This window comes from Engraulis encrasicolus, chromosome 16, assembly GCF_034702125.1.
Source record: "Engraulis encrasicolus isolate BLACKSEA-1 chromosome 16, IST_EnEncr_1.0, whole genome shotgun sequence".
Taxonomy (NCBI): Eukaryota; Metazoa; Chordata; class Actinopteri; order Clupeiformes; family Engraulidae; genus Engraulis; species Engraulis encrasicolus.
Window position 1 is genome coordinate 40017924 of NC_085872.1, and position 17996 is coordinate 40035919.

At 43.9% G+C, this 17996-nt stretch overlaps 1 protein-coding gene across 1 annotated transcript; it reads right to left on the minus strand.

Moving 5' to 3' along the window:
• Positions 1-4611: 4611 nt before the first annotated feature.
• Positions 4612-8134, minus strand: LOC134466577 (uncharacterized). The gene is made up of 4 exons (XM_063220474.1): positions 7981-8134; positions 6861-6954; positions 6247-6341; positions 4612-5860 (listed from the first exon to the last, which is right to left on the minus strand). The coding sequence occupies exons 3-4, from the start codon at positions 6272-6274 to the stop codon at positions 4842-4844; spliced, it is 1047 nt and encodes a 348-aa protein (XP_063076544.1). The 5' UTR covers positions 6275-6341; positions 6861-6954; positions 7981-8134; the 3' UTR covers positions 4612-4841.
• Between the last annotated feature and the right edge of the window lie 9862 nt (positions 8135-17996).

A 17996-nucleotide genomic window follows, 5' to 3' on the forward strand; every position in this document is an offset into this window, starting at 1 on the left:
GTGCTCACATCAAAAAGCGACATTTGCAGCAGGGGAAGAGGCATTTGGGGAAAAACACGGTTTGAACAAAAGCTTGCAGACACAAAACACAAAAACTATAGGTTTCATCTGTAAGCCTGGTTCTCTGGGCGAGATGAACGAGACATCTCACAGTGGGTCACGCTCTGTGTGACCATTTGCCGAAGCTCTCTTTCGATCATGCCACCAGGCCAATGAGCTGCGTGTAAATTATGGCTCGCCCTGTGGTATAAAACCGCTATGCGCATGCATCCGATGCACTCGCTATTCTGAGGCAACCATCTCTCTGAGCCCGTGGGCATAAACTGTTCTTTGGTGAGATGTCTCGTTCATCTCCTTCAGAGAACCGTGGGTACAGACGTAACCTATAGTTCCCTTTTGGTCGACTTCACTCGACATCTCACTATGGATCTGTGCAATCACTCCAGATTGCCTGCCAGACACAGAACATGCAGGGAAAAAGAACACCTCCCAGAGGGCCCCTCACGATGGATAGATCCAGTCCATCCCCAAACCCATTAGAGACAGTCATGTTATGTTCTAGGGGTGGCACAGTCACATCCAAACGGTGATACTTAACGAAAGTGTCCGGGTTGGCCCAGCCAGCCGCTCAACACACCTCAACTACTGCAACACGCTGAAAGAGGGGCCAGGATGTAGAGACTGCTCTGGTAGTGTTCCCTAATATGAGCTGGGGGTTGGTGCCCCTTTGCCTCATAAGCCAGGACAGGGCGGTGGCCCGAATAAGCCATTGTGACAATCTCTGCTTAGACAGTGCCAGCCCCCTAGAGTGGTTGGCAAAGCAGACAAACAGTTGCTCGGTCCTGTTCATATAGATGCGTAACGTACGGACAGGGCACAAACAATTTTGACACCTCTGTTCCGTGAAGGTGATAGGTGGTGCGCAATAGGCTGGCAGCTCCACAGGCTCACGGCTGAAAGCGTTCATGATCTTGGAATGCAGGAGCGAATGCAGGGTTCACCTTCAACGTGACCTTAGCATCGTGGTCCGCGAATTGTGCACAAGCAGAGTTCACTGACAGGGCATGCTATTCACTAACAAGCTTCATGGTCGCCAGAGCGAGGAGAAGGGCGTTTTAATGGAGAGAATTGCCAAGTGCACTTCCTGCAGTGGCTCGTAGAAAAGCCTCCAGTACTAAGGAGATATCCCATGGGAGTATCGTCTGTCTTAGAACCGGGCATCCAATGTTGCGGTACCAATGCTTACATGGCACGCAGGAGTGGCCACCAGGCCCTACCGTGGCGCAAATGGTAGGGCACTCGTTTGCTATGCAGCCGACCCGGGTTCGATTCCCGACCCGGTCCTTTGCCAACCTTTCCCCGTCTCTCTCTCCCAACTCGCTTCCTGTCTCCATCTGCACTGTACTATCATGGATAAAGTCAAAAAGACCAAAAAATATCTTTAAAAAAAAAGAAATGGCCGCCAAACAGACTTTAATGGAAGAGAAGACCTTGCCTCCATCCATCCAGTAGGCCTTCTCCCAGAGAGATACCGTGAGCCGTTCCACCTTAGCTGGGAGCTTGGGGGCAGTGAAGGGGAGGCCCACACTGCCCAGGGGAGGCCCACACTGCCCGGGGCAGGCGCAAGGTGGTGGGTAAGCTGTGGTTCCACGGGTGGCATACTGTCCTAACCTCGGTGCATGTCCTCCATATCCAGCGAGTAGAACCCCTGTATACATAGATTTCTTGTTTACCAACAATGCACCTGCGCACGACACCAAGGGGCAAAAAGCTACCGCTCCGCATAGAGTAAACAAAAGAAAGCCGTTATGTAAATGATCATTTGTTGCCAGTGGCTTGTCTAAAATGTAACTTTTTTATAGCCAAAAAGTCGTGTACACAACTCTTCAACATGTACATAAACATATTTTTGCATATTGTGTCTTTGTCTGCGTACTTTGACGATGTGTTTGTCATTAAATGCTTGCTTGCTACATTGCCCGAGTGATGTAGCATTACCTTACAACCACCTGCTGTGATTACCGATGATGTACACACTGTCACAAAATACTGTACATAAACAGGAAGAGGGAAATGGATTATGATGGTAGTCTGAGTGTCAGTGATCGGGAGGATTATTTTAAAAAAATAACACTAAAAAACGGCACCATCTTGCCGGACCCATACACAGTTACTTCAGATCAGTGGCGAGAGGATCGAGAGTCATGGCCAACATTGATATGGCAGGATATTTATTCATACCTCATTGACACGCCAAGTGTTTACACTAAAGAAAAGATCAGGGCTTTCAAGTCCCTGGATGCCTACAATTATGTGTTGTGTGGAAACCTACAAACACTAAAATGTTATGATGCTACACCTGAGTTTGTTGTTGTACGCTCCTACGTGCTACCAAGTCAACGGCAAAGCCAAAAATCCAAACCCTATGACGCCTGGGTCTATATCAATAAGGCCACAAGGTATATCCTCACAGCCAACTGCACATGCATGGCAGGGTAAGCCTGTCAAAATGTTAGCCTATAACATAGAAAACAAAGCACAGCAAATGTAGTTGTGTCACTCACACGGTCGTCAATCTACTCCACTAGCCTCGCCTCTTGCTGTAGTCATGCTGCTGCCATAATGCGCCAACTGGAGATGTCAGGGAGATTTGAGGAGGAGATTGCATGTACATCCAGGCCCAACCAGTGGCGTGATTTATCATGGAAGCACGTTGAGCCAAAGAAATTGAAAGAGATAAACTTCAGTCGACCCAAAAGGCACCAGACCGCACTTGCGCCCCAAAAGCATCGTGCGCGACCACAGGACATACCAGGTATCCCTCACGTCCTGTCTTCCATCTATGAGACATGTACGTTTTGGCCCTGGTCAAATTGACATTAGATTCTCCAGAAGCATATTTCCACGTCATACTCCTGTCAATGTGATCTTGAAAGTCCCGATGGTGCTTTTTACAAAGCTGCAGTAGACCTAAGCGTTTGACAGCTGAATGACACACGTGCAAGTCATGTGATGTAGGTCATGTGATGTGTTGTTGCTGTTACTTTTTAGATTTCACACCTGAACATGTGAAATTGACTGCCCTAGAACAAGCTGCAGTTGTTGCACCTTTCCTGTGTATAATAGGAATAATAATAATACTAATAATACTACTAATAATAATTAAAAAAATACTTATTATTATTCATGAGACATCTGTGGCCATATGATTACAGGGATGATCATGATGATGACCAATACCTCTACAAATAACAAATGTTATGTGAATGTGTGAATAACAAATAATACATGCTATTTATATTACCATTTACAGGCATATTGTATATTTTAAACTGCAATTCTTGTGACCATATCATGTTCTTACACAGACATTTCATCTGAGGACCTCCGGGGTCTCCATGAGATCTGCCCTGATGCTGTTCTCTTTACAGCACTCGATACAGAAGTGACTTCTGACACAGACACTGCCTCTGAGGGTGACCCTGAAATCCCTGAGCCATTAACTGCTGTGTATGAGCCAGCTGCTAGGGAGCTGTCACCAGCTGACCTGAAAAGAAAGTGTCAGGTCACCTATGAAGAGATTAAACAAAATGTTACATCTGACCAAACGGAGAGGCTCCAATATGTCACAAATCAGCAGAGTGAATGTGTTGCATGGAATATACACAGGGCAGGGCGGGTAACAGGGAGCACTTTTTACCGTGTTATAACATGCCAACAAACCTCTCCTGACAATCTGGTTTAAAAGATCATGCAATACAATGACAAACCACTTTCGGTGCCAGCTGTGTTGTGGGGAAGGGAGATGGAGGGGACAGCACGACAGGAATACATAAATCAAATGGAAAGGGAGCATAGAAATGTCAAATTCAAACACGTGGGTCTGACTGTAAAGGCAGACCAGCCGTATCTGGCTGCCACTCCTGATGGGTTCTGGTCATGCGATTGTTGTGGAAGTGGTGTGCTTGAGATAAAGTGCCCCTTTAAATACAGGGAGGGACTGCAGGATTCAGAAAATGATGCTGACTTTTGCCTCGACACCAATCTGGAGTTGAGAAAAAAAACACCCTTACTACTGTCAGGTGCAACTCCATATGTACGTGTGTCAGTTGGGCATATGTGATTTCATGGTTTGGACAAAAGAAAACACAGTGACCCATAGGGTCTTAGTCGACACAAAATTTCTGGATGAGACTCTACCAAAGGCAGAGGTGTTTTTTATGAACCACCTCCTCCCAGAGCTTATCTGCCGGAAACATGATCCACTGCTAGCCGAAGTCACCTGAGCAAAAGGCAAAAGGCAAAGCTTTGGAAAAATGATAACACGCAGTCACTGCAGCCAGCAGTTTCATTACACATGTGTGGCAATTGTGAGGAAAACAAAGAATTGGATGGACAAGTGGATGTCAAGGCTAGTCTGCGACAGTCAACTTAAGTGTCAATTATATCTATGAAAAAAGCAAACCGGTTTAGCACATGTGACACACATTTTTTTTGTGGAGTTCTTGTGCTTTTCTTGTGATTTTGTATAATAGAAAATAGATCAGTACACCTTTGTCATGTTACGTGACATAACCCTTTAAAAACAAGAAAAAGAAAAAATGCACTATATTAATGAAAAAAACATTTATTAATTTCACAAGAAAGAGTGACAATGGTAACATTTTCAACGGATCATTTGTAACTAACATTTCATTTGTTAATGCGTTGCATTTCATTTTCATTTTCATTTGTTCATTTCATTGTGTGACATTCAACTACATAGTTATTAAAATGTAAAATTAAAGTGTGTTCATGAATTACAGACACAGTGAATCGGGTCTTTATACAAGCAAAACATTTCATCTTTTCAGGGGAACCACAGACCTCTTTTTGTTAGTGAGAGCTGCACAAATAACAATAACGTCATCCAAAAGGTCAACCTGGCTAATTGGTATGACTGTGTTAAGTATGAGGAACTGTTTTAGTTGTCCAATAACGCGTTCAACATGGATTCGCACGCGGGACAGCTGCCGGGATGTGTCAACGCATCTACCAGACAATTGGGACTTGCTCTTTGTAAAACTAGGGATTCTGAGGGTCGCCCCAACCATGGCCAATTCCTCACGGATGAGGAATCCCCTGTCAGCCAGTATCTCATCCTTTGGGTCAACTTTCTTTAAAAACCCTGAATCAATAGTGATTAGTTTATCAGAGGCCCGACCACCCCAACCATCTGAAAGAAATGAAATTGAACCTGTAGGTGTAATTCCGATGAGATATTTCATGGTGTTTTGGTGCTTATAATTAGACCATGTTTCCGATCTTGCCGTCATATTGAATGTTCGCTGAATGAATATTTCTGTGCAGTCGATGATGCACCTGCAGTTCTTGTATTTTGGTTTAAAGACTCTGGGTAACTTGGCCCTTATTTTCTCTTTACTTGGCCAAACAATCATAGGTCTCAGTGTGGATGACAGTAAAGGTATCCACTCCCTTAAAATGCGCGAAACCGTTGTGAAGGAAGTGCCAAATCGGTACGCTATGTCCCTGTTTAATAGGCCCAGCCTAATTTTCATCAATACGATTAGGAAATTATTTTCCCAGGTTAACCCGCCACGAAGTGTGATCGAGGTACTCCTTTTCAGAATAGCTAAAAGCCAAAGAAATAGCCCTACTGAACGAAGACCAGTAAAGAAACAAAAAGCCCTAGGTGAAATGGCATCAAACCCAAATTGTGATTTTTTGAGATTGTCCTTCAGCTGACGATTCTCCTCCCGCACAGCCTCCAGTTCTTCTTTCAGTGCCGAATAATCCTGAAGCAACTCTCTGTACTGTTGTTCCAGTGGCTTTTCAGGTGGCTGCTCGGTTGCAATCTCTTCTACACAAGGACACACACACACACACACACACACACACACACACACACACACACACAGACGTCAACAGTGTGTATGGCATCAGAGCCATATAGAAACAAAACTCATCTTGCATGCTGACCACAAAGGGTATTGATGGAAATGTACGGTAGTGGTTTAGCAGTAAGACAGTGTTGCGAAATTACAGCATTCACAATGGTAATCCCAAGTCCCAACCTGTGCAATACAGAAGACAAGTACTTCTATTAAGCTGACACTTCTATCCAAAGCGACTTACAGTAATTTACAGGGTATTGGTTACGGTCCCTGGAGCAATGTGGGGTTAGTGGCCTTCAGTACACCGTTAAGCCATCTCTGTTGTATGATTTATAGAAGTAATGTTACATACCTGTTGCAGACAATTCATGGTAGGTCATAACGGTCGGTTCTGTCTGTCCATCAGTAGGGGGACCTCGATCTTCGCGCCTCGCCTTTCGTGCAAACCTACAATAAAGAAAGACATTAAGGAGTGTAAACACACACATACATATATATATAAACTTGCACTGTTCTTGTCTTGTTAGCAGAGTGATGCTGTGCTGCTAGGCCTACATGTTGAACCAGATATTTTATTGACTGTCATTAGGCCTATAAGTCCCACTTGATTGACAAGTAGACAACATCATCATAAGTTATGAACACAACAAGGAGAAGACATTAATGTTCAGCAACGCTTTATTCTGATCGCCCAAAAAATAGCCTAATAATAAATGAATGAATAAATAAATGTGGCATCGCAGCCTTTGTAATGTCGTCTACCTCAACTGCCTCATCAGTAGCCCAAAATGTCAAATGTCTGGAAGTTAGTGTGCAAAAGTAGGAGCTCAGTCCAATGTGCCAAATGGTTCAGAGCTTCAACAAAGCTTCACTTGCCCATCACTAGTAGTCTTTAAAAACACACACATTTACCAAGATCTCCAACCTACCCTCGGTTACATAAGGATTACACCAACAACTACATACCTTAAAACAGCTGCTGTCCCATCTCTGGTGATGCGATTATGAGGGAATATGGAGGGCACAAAATCTGGGCTATCATACTCCAGCGATGGCTCCCCTGAGGAATGAAAGCATCTTTCAATCTTTAGGGGATAACTGCTTGCCTTGTAAAATTCACCAATTCATCATGTTGGTCACATTATGTATTTCCTATGGAGTCATATTGTGATTTCTGTAACATCAAGTTAACTTAGTGGTTGTAAGATAGACAGCATCACCCCGTCACCCCAAGAACGTTTTTTTTTTGACAACTCGACTTCTGAACCGAGCAAAAGCTTTGAAACAGAGTGAGTGCAGGTTATGCTTTTCTGTCCTGTAACAATTTTGGTAATCTGTGCACAGTGCGCAGTCTAATCTAGCTCTAAGTCCACGCACGATGAAGGAAGAATCATCTTTCCTGTAAACTCTAGCATTTATAAAACTAGATATTTTCCCCAGACTCGCGTCGCGGACATCATTGAGTAGGCTCCAGACAGAGCTAGTTAACAATGTCAAGCAGACTCCCTGAACCAGGCTATGGGATGTCTGTAACGTGACACTTAAGTCAACGAACCAGCTGCAATATTGTTTTTCTATGTTGAAAAGACTTCACTGTTCACTCAATGTTCATTTACAATTTCCATGGAAGATGGTTGATTTTTGCTGCTCCAGAATTAATTACAGACTGACATGTAACACAGCAACATTAGCTACTGCTTGCAAGGAATAGCAACATCAGCTAACAGTAACACATTGCTTTGTGAAGTGCTGGGTTACCAACTACTTCACTGCCCAAACGAATTCAGTCTACTTCACAACAAGTAACAATTGTGAAGTTGACTGATTAACATGAACAAGGACTGGATATTCAGTAAGAAAGGACAGTAAAAAAAGGACATTAAAATAGCTGACGCTACCGCTAGCATGCTACCGATAGCTAAGTTTAAATTGAAATTACCACAGCCTCACTCACCTACAACCTGCTTATCATTAACTGTTTGCAGGCAAAGGGATTAGTACCAACACGCCATAGACCACAATAGTCGCTTTCACAAACTTATAGATCAATTATTACACAAATAATCAGCTGCAACACAACACTTACCAGAAATGAAATGGGCACTACAGACACTCTCGTCTCCTTGTGGACCATCCGTGCCCCAATCCGCCCTCTTTATAGCTTGAAGCCATAACCTTCGTCGATTTCTGGCGAATGGATGCTTGGACCTTGGTATATTGAATAAACGGACCCCCTTTCCGGCTCTATTTGTACAATCCACCACACAACAACTCCTTGTCATTTTATCTAGCGGTGTCAGCGTCGATAGAAAACAACAGTGAACTGCGCGGCTTTCTGCCCCTCGCATGCGCAGTTGCCGTTAGTTGCAGGCATAGTGACGTTGCCTGGAAATCTATCTATGGTAACTGTCACTGAAAACGGGTTTGCCCAGGTTTTGGTGAGGTCATCCATGGTGTCTGGGAAAGGCGACAGGCGACTGTTCGGCCAGTGCCGTCAGCGGGAGGTAGCGGCCATCCAGGAATGAATGATGTGGGGTCAGGGGTGGGGTGGGCCAGGGCACCCCCAACCTTGCTGCCACCCTCTCACCCTTGAGGGTGCGCTGGTATCCGAGACACACGGTACAGAAGACGTCGGTGTCATTTGCAGCAATGCTGAATCTGCAGCCGTCGGGCACGAACGAGGAGGATCCTTTTCCCACCTGAAGAGGGCCCTGCGGTGGCCTAAAGGTAGGGCACTGGGTTACTGTACTGGCCAGCCGGGACTTATTCCAGCCCGGGTCATTTGCCGGTCCTTCCCCGTATCTCTCTCTCCCCACTCATTTCCAGTCTCTCCTCTTCTGCCCCGTCAAAAATAAAAGCAAAAAATAATAAAAAGAATATTTAAAAAATAAAAAAGACTGGCCTCAAGGGCTGCATCGTTGCTCTGAGAATAGCTGGTCGGGTGCAATCAGTGAGATATGCTGAGCTAAGATAGCTAAGCTAAGATAGCTATGTAGCAGTGCTAGTTAGCGCAGCTAAGACTTGCTAACAGGCTAGTGGCTAGCAGTAAGTCAGCAGAAAAGTTTGATAAGGGGGAAACACTGTTTTGCGAATGAAAAAACAAAAAGACGGCACGAAATACGAAATAATCTGTCAGAGTGAGACTCTTTCGACTAAGTGGAGCTGTCAATCCTGAAAGTCTGTGCACTGACTTTTTCTGCGTATTCTGGTAAACGGATCAAAGCAGGATGCTGGTAATGCCATGGGCGAAGAGAGAACAGAATAGCTCATTAGTCAGGTGGCATGATTGAAAGAGAGCTTCGGCAAATGGTCACATAGAAAGCGTTACCCATAGTGAGATGTCAAGTGAAGTCGACCGAAAGAGAACCCTTGCTTTGTTAATTGAAGGCATAAAGAGGGGTATTACTGTTCACTGATGAATAATTGTTTGCACAAATATTTGTCAGTCCATTTGTTAAGGTATTTGCAAACAATAGACATACAAAGATTAATTTTCCAACTCAGAGCTATATTTCAAACAGTTTTGTAATTATGTCATGCTGGACACAGCAGCTCTTGGTAGACGTCAGTTTTATTATATAAATGTTTGAATCACATTTAGAATAAACAATGGCATAAAGTCAGCCACACAAGTGTTTTGTTGGGTTGCCAATAAGCATTTTGGGATTTGGACATAATTGTATACATTTTAATAAAGGAGAATAGACCACTTCAGAGGTCTAACAAATCTACTCAATCTAACAAATGGCGGATACATGTGTGCTGTGTCATGAATGTGATTGCAACTGCATGCGATGCAGGCGTGCACAAAGAAAAAAAAAAAAAGAGAGAGAGAGAGAGAGAGAGAGAGAGAGAGAGAGAGAGAGAGAGAGAGAGGCAGAGAAAAAGAAAGATCATAGCAAGCAGCCTGTGGATGTCCTGCTGGTGCAGTAATGGGCTTGTGAGTTCTTAGATGAACGTGCTTCTGGGGAGGGAGATGATTAACAGAAGACTTAAAAAACTCATACCGTGAGCTGAGGAGAACTGGTGTGGTACTTCAACCCACACTTCAAACACACACACACACACACACACACACAGGGCCGGTTCTGGCTTATTTGGCGCCCTAGGCGAGTTTGAGTTCTGCCCCCCCCCCCTCTCTTTTTTATACCTTACAGAACACAAGAGTAATACTGGTAGTAAGCTTAACTAAATAGCATCAAGAACAATAACTGTTTTGCATCAAATGGATTTCTGGTTCTTTTGGACAGCCGACGATCACATCAGATTGAGTCGCATGAAAGTACCTTCACTGTGTGGTGTCTTGGATGTAATGGTGGTGGTGCCCCCAACCCCAGATGAGAGGGAGGTTATCAATGTGTTTGAACTGTAAAATGGAATTGAAATGCCAGGAGAGTGGTACAGTACATTTGCATGTCAAATGCATGTGTAGACAATAGGCCTACCAAGGAGGTCTGCATTGATAGCCTATCTACACTACCTACAGCATCACAAAGCATGGCAGCATAACAATTTTAATAAGCTACACATTTGTGCTGTCTATGATTCCAAACCAATTTCATTTCTGTACTGGAAATAGTGGTGCATTTGTGAGTAGGAGAATGAGAAGGGGGCTATCTATGTGTTTGAACTGGAGGGACAGGGTGAGAGAAAGGGAGAAAAGCTGTCACGCTTTTGAATTTCATAATATACAAAATATAGTAAATAGCCTCACTTGTCTGCAATACTACATCACTCAGCATGAAAACATGCTGTGCGTGGTTCTGTTACATGATTAATGGAGGCCTATATGTCATTCTGGTCTGGAAACAATGTTTTTTTTTAAGCTTACAACAAGCAGGTAATTCATTCAAGTGGATGGAAGGAGATATGGCAGCTAAACTTGTTTTAAACATGGCACCAGTCTTACTTTACATTGCTGGTCAACCTAAGCAAGTATTATGATGTCAGGTGGGTGTTAGTGAGTAGGCTACTAACAGCTACTTTACTGGATTTCATTGCTTGGCATACTTGGCTAAAGTTAGCATGCTAACTAGCGATTTCTCAGATCAAAAGCAAAGCTCTTTTTCCCTCTAATTCCAAACAGTAGCCTCATAACTATTAGGCTTTACATGATCACAAACGGTTGCTGATTAAATCACATACTTCCAAAACACCCTCTGCAACTCCTGCATCATGCAATGACTGGTTTAATGAGAACATAACAATTCTCCACCCAGCAGAGCAGCATTGCTGTTCACGCTTGCCCTCTGTCTCTCGAATGAGTCTCCAAATTCAAAATAGATCGCACGCTGTCACTCGTCCCGCCCCCTTTCTCAGGACTGTCTGTTAATTGGTTCACAGACTTCCCAGAGACAGTTGAAAGCGATATTACTATTGGCTGAGGGGCGCTTTGCCGTGAGGAGCGCTTTCGCCGCTTTGTTGATTGCGACTTCATAAAAAAACCTCCATATCGCAAAATTACGCATCGGAGAGCGCCATTTCGGCGCTCCTTCTTCACATTGCGCTCTAGGCGACCGCCTAGCCGGCCTATGCTTATAACCGGCCCTGCACGCACGCACGGACACATGCACACGCACACGCACACGCACACACACACACACACACAGAAGTCCTTGAGGTAATTTGCCGTTTTGTGTGTGAAGTGTCATAAAACTTGATCGTATCAAAATCTTTTTTTCCCGTTCTTTTCCCTTCCAGTACTTCCTTGTGATCCTCTCTATTTTTCCTTATTATTGCCTTTTCTTACCTTCGCTAAAAGCAAAGGTGGGCACGTAGGGTGCAATTGGAAAAATAACATTACTCTCACTCCATTGCTGTGTCTCCATCTATGCTTGTCTCTGTGTGTATCTATCCTTCCTCTTCTTCCTGTCTATCTTTTTGTCTCTGTCTGAGAGAGAAAGAGAGAGAGTGAGAGAGAGAGAGAGAGTGAGAGAGAGAGAGAGAGAGAGAGAGAGAGAGAGAGAGAGAGAGAGAGAGAGAGAGAGAGAGAGAGAGAGAGAGAGAGAGAGAGAGAGAGAGAAAGAGAAAGAGAAAGAGAGACTCAAACACTCACACATATTGATGTGATCTAATCGTGTTGAGGAGGCTCAGTTATGTGGATGCCAGGGAGCACCAGGCTCTGCATTATTCATCGCCGTAGCCGATTGATATGGATGCAGGCCTCCCTGGCCCCAGAAATATCACCCGACAGGGTGACTTGGCTGCTGCACAGGATGGAAAAGTTTCTGCGCTGCTGCGACTTGCTCTGGGTTCTGCGAGGAAAGCCCCAGACAAGAAACGTGGGTTGGGCTGGGCATGAGGGGTTAAGGTAGTAGCCAGGCCGTGCCCTCCTAGTGACACAACACCTTCAGTGTTGCTACTCGTCAGGTCAAGAGCAATGCAAGTACTTTCTGAGCTCCCGAAAAATCGGGAACTCCTCCCACTTTGTTGGGAAGCAAACAACCATTAGCAAACCAAGGGAGGCTTGTCAATCATGGTGTTTGGGAAATGCTAATTATTATGCTCTTGGTCAGACCAAGTCTCGAAGAGATTGAAAGTCGATGATAATCAGGCTAAAGGTCGAGAACCACCAAATGAATAGGGCAATGGGAAGAATGATACCATAACATCACATCCTGCATCAGGGGAGACAGAGGCTGTTTTGGATTTGGTAAGACACAGGAACAGGCCCCCCTTTGAAGGAAAGGCAGCCCGGGCAGGAGATTGAGGAAGATCAGAAAAGAAATGAGTGTCACGCAGACCTTGTTGAATACAAAGAAGCCTATCTCCCCCCAGGGACATTAAATGGCATCCACACCAAATGAAGGTACTATAATAAGCAGATACACGTGGCAAGATGTCTGTCTGTTGTTCTACTTTGCTGCTATGCTCCTTCTAGTAATGTCTTCATGTCCCAGGCGGGTCTGTCATTTGTTTAGTTTTTTTCCCCAGGTGTTTTTGTTTCTTCAACTACGTCCTTATTTCAGCGTATTCATATTTTTGCTGTCAACCACCTGTTCAACAGCATTCCCATCTTTTAAAGTTTGAAATATTGTTTACTTCATGGACATTTGGTTTGGCAAAATGTCTCTATTTTTTTCAGGCCTTTGTAAAAAAAAAATCTATTTTTTGGTGTAAAAGCTGTTTTTTTGGATCTGCCTTCTGTTACCATCTTTTCTATTTTAAACCTCTGACTTTCATATTTTGAAACCAAGCCAGGATGATTGTTTGATATGTTAAGAATGCTTGCTTTAATAGTCATAATCTTCACATTACCCTTACATGTCCCTGAAATTCTGTTTTGTCCCTGGTACAATTCATTCATTCATTCATTCATTCATTCATTCATTCATTCATTCATTCATTCATTCATTCGTCTGTTTCCATATACACACAATGTACATACACACAATGTACTCTGTATACCCGCGTTCTACGTAGACTACACCACTGCTGATTGAGGACCATGGGTCGGCAGTGAAACAAATAGAAGCAATATCCATGTCAAAAGAAGCACCGCCATTAAATACTTTGTAGTAATGTATCCCTCTGTGCTACAGGGAGCTGCTGAAGCTTTTGCGTGGAACTGCAATTCACTGCTGACTACAAAGCTGGATAATCCTCAGCAGAGCTTCCATCTACTTGGGTGCATCATTCTAAGCACAAGGTCAAATGGAACAAGTTAGTGATGCTGTTTTGTATCGGCTATACAATATGAAGTCTCTGCCTATCAGGGATCCCTTTTTTATGTGAAGCCAATGTACCTTTTTTTTGTTCAGCGCTTTGATTATGGTGCTACGGTATGCCATGAAGAGCCCATGGTGAAGCTATGCATTTTGATGTTGGTCAATACAATCTCACATATTTCTTCAAAGCTGGTGAGCGTCAGTACCTTTTCATATTGAAATGAGCAGTAATTTATGTGTCTTTTGTAGAACTACTACGTGTAAACGCACTTTAAACGCGCATGTATTGCACATTAGTGTATATTCTATAATTTGTATTCAGGAAATGGTAGATGAGACATACGTGACTTATTTACATATTTAGCTTTTCATCATGATAAACATTTTCATTGTGTTTGAACAAGCGCAGAAATACACACTGGGCTTTGTATAATTTATTAACTTAGGTGCCGGATCATTTAAAATTCTCCCTGTACATTACATTCATACAAAATGCATGATGCACATGTGGAAATAAAGATAAATCCTGTACAGAGATGGAATGCAGAATGAGGCCTGCTTGCAAGGTGCTCAGGCTTGAGAGCACATATCCTCTAACAGTTCACTTCCGTTGCAAAGTTTATGGAGGAAGAAGGTGGTATCTCACCTTGGACGTCGCCACGTGCTATAAGTGGTGACAAGACCGACAGATCACACACAGCAACTTTGACCCCTGGCAAGAGAGTTCCTGGCGCCCATGGTTTTTTTCCCCAAGTAAGGGCTGTAGAGAAGAGATCAGGGACTTTGACCTGCATAATCTGAGTGACAGATTGGCTTGCACATGGAAGAGGAAGCTCACATGTGTTGTTCCCTTGCTATGTTACAGCAGAGCAACTCCTGGATGGTACATGGCGGTGAGATGGATAGAGGAGAATAATGAGTAAAACACACAAATTCCTGTGGAGACGGGACAAGATGAGAGAGCAAAGGATAAAAGAATAGCATGAGAAGGGAAGGGGAAAAGCAAAGGAAATGGAGCAGCACTACGCCCGTGGAAATTATACAACAGTAACACAAAGGAACGCCACAGATCACCTGTGAAGTTTTCTTCCCCCTCTCAGAGAGCATGTGAAGGACAGAGAGAGAGAGAGAGAGAGAGAGAGAGAGGCAGGCCTACCCAACCCCTTGCCGTCCTTTTGGGATGTGGCCTCGGGGACAGTAACCTGTTAGGCTTCAAACCCTGGTGCGTCGGTGGCTCACAAGAGCTGGCACATCCCCTGATGACGCCTCCTTGAAGGCCAGCTGAATCCACTGGCGGTCCCATACAGGGAATACAAAATCTCAGCGGAGTGTGCCGTGTGGTTTTAATAATGCATTTTGCCTTCAAACGAGATACCACATCCTCAGCGGGCGAAGAAAAAGAGAGAGGTAGAACACAGACGGAGGACAAGGGAGGGGATGAGGGAAATGAAGACCAAGGTCCTACAGTATCCATGGCAGAATCTGTCGCTCACTTTTATTGTGTTGAGTTTAGGAGTGGTGGTTCGTTGAAGTGAGGATCACATTTACCGCATCAAAACATGAGCAGCATTTGGATATGATCGAAGATTGCTGCCACCATCACGTCTGGCAGAAGAGATAAACAGGGAGACAAACAAATGATGTGCCATTTTCGGTTGCCGAGAGATTATTTGATCTGATTTAGATTAAAAAACATCAAGGTTGATCACATGCAAGAGACAAATTCTGAGTGACACGTTATGCAACGCTCGTCTCTACTGGATGGAATACAGAGCGGAATAAATAATTCCTCTTGCCAAACTGAGCTGTCTGAACAGCCACTGTGACAAAAAGGAAAGCTCGAGACATAGTCCTAAAACTGAAACGCATTCTACCAGCACCAGTCCAAAAAAACTGTCTTGAATGTCGAGAGTTGTCTGGGACTTTTCAAGCTAAGGATGCCTTCAAATTAATTGGACATGGGAGGTGGCAGTGGGTGCTTTGTGGAATGCTATTCAAGACACCACAAATTTGCAGTGCTACTGTTGTTCAACCAAGGTCTTCCTGCATAGTCCTGGCCAGGTCTGGGCCCATGACCCTACAGCAGCTCTGGTATGATAGACAGACACCAAGGGACATGAAAGCTGGCCTATTAACGATATGTGTGAAAAGTTACTTACTGAGAATCAGTGACTTAACTGTAGCTGCTTTTTGTTGCTCTCTCCACTACACCTCACTCCCATCTGTGTTCACAACACAGTGAAAATGCCAACTCGTTTTTTTCTTCTTCTCATAGCTTTAAGGTCATTTACAAATCACATTACAGTTGAGAAGACAGGTCAATTAAACATTAGATCAATACATTCTGTCAGGTTTGTCAACTGGTATAATACCAGCAGATTCCATGCTTCTGCCTTTTCAGCAGGGTATGCCCAGATATACATTAGCCTTCGGCCATTGATTGTCAGCAAAGTGTGCCATGTTCTCCTCTTTCAGCAAAGTTGATGTAATTCCAGTTATCTGCACGGCATCTTCACCACACACACGCACGCACGCACGCACGCGGACACACACACACACATACACGTGCATATACACGTGCACACACACACGCACACACACAAATGCATGCGCACGCACACGCACACACACACACGTGCACACACACACGCACACACACAAATGCATGCGCACGCACACGCACACACACACACGCACACACACACACAAACACACACACACACACACACACACACACACACACGCACACACACACACAAACACACACACACACACACACACACAACCAGGGAGATATAGATAGGCATGGGCAAAAATAATCCTCTCAGCGTGTCAGATACCCACTGCAGATTACAGTAACTCAGTTATACGAAAATTAATTCTTGTTGGCCAGTTAAAATCAGATTTATGAGTAATGAGGAAGGATGCACTGTGCTAATTACCAACAGGACACCATTCTCAATGGCACAGGGCAGATATGTGTGAAGAAAGGGGGAATGTAGTCATAGCGCTTGCTACATGTTATGATTCAGACTTAATACCCCACCGGCTCAGAGACCAGCATTGCTGTTAGGCTGCTAGAGTGTCTGGTTTCAGCACAAATGACACTCTAATTGCCTCACATAAGCTCCTCTTGATAGGGCAGACAGTCACGCTCAGAAGCTGATCTGCAACTGTTTATTTTCAGTGTTCAGGAAAACACGGCCCCCTCAAACTCTGGATCACTCCGCACGCCATTTGTAATGCCACCGTGTTTTTTTTCTCTCGAAAACATTCTCGTCAAACCTTTCACATTGGTGACCATGACAACTCCCCTCCGCTCTTCCGACCGAACCCTCTGCTTGTTGTTACCATTAAATCTGTGTTCTGCATGTAAATGGCGGTGGGCAGGTGAAATTACGGCCACTTATTATTTTATTTCAAATGTCAACAGGCTTTTTATTGGCTCTGTTCATCAAAGGCTGACACTATATATTTTTTTTCTGGCGGAGCAAGGTCGCTCCACCAAAAGGACAGAGGTGAATTCAATTACTTCAGACGGCAATTGTTAGCCCTCTGAAAATGTGCACAGAATCCAACCATTATCCTCAGCGGACACAAAAAAACAAAGAAAGGATGAAATCATCCACTCAGGTCTATTTTATAGTGGCCTTGACATTTTACGCATTACTCATTATGTGAAAGAGATGGACAAGTTGCACGTTAAATTGTCCCACAGTGCTGAGTTCCGTTTTTTTTATGAACTGTGGAAGCTGCTGCATAATCAAGTTACATAGGCCTGGAACAACTGCAAATTCATAATGAGACTACATGGAGTAAAGGGCAATCAGACTGTCATCAATTAAAGTTCTCTCCTTCCTGGACAAACTCAACTTTCAAATTTAGCCTCAGCAGGACTTGTGGGATCAGCTGCCCTTGCTCATGCGGTAATTAGTGCGCTCAGATCCTAAGCTGAGAAATTGGCCAGATCTTCTCATTTGCCCTTAGCAGAATCTAACACGCTGTTGAAGATGTGCAGTTAGTTGAAGATGTGCATGTTTCTGTTTACACAAGGATGTCAACGATGACAGCTTCTTATGACTTGTGTTTTTGATTGTTGGGTTTTTTTTAGATGTTAATCACTAGATGTGTCTTTAGGCGAAAACAAAACAGACAACATGAAAGGGGAAATGAAATTAAACAACATTTACCCAGACATTAAAAACATCTTAAGTGTGCCAAGATTCAGATAGATGTCTCCTGTCTGCGTCTCCGTTTCTCTCTCTCTCTCTCTCTCTCTCTCTCTCTCTCTCTCTCTCTCTCTCTCTCTCTCTCTCTCTCTCTCTCTCTCTCACACACACACACACACACACACACACACACAGAACTGGGCACAAATAGCCTACATCCTAAAGTATTTTGATACAAAATACAAATGCTTGGTCATAAAATGTAT

Coding starts and splice junctions, on each gene's coding strand:
- LOC134466577 (XM_063220474.1), bottom strand. CDS start 6,274: ATGACCTACCATGAATTGTCTGCAACAG. Junction 5,861..6,246: donor CCATGAATTGTCTGCAACAG/GTATGTAACATT, acceptor GTCCTTGTGTAG/AAGAGATTGCAACCGAGCAG.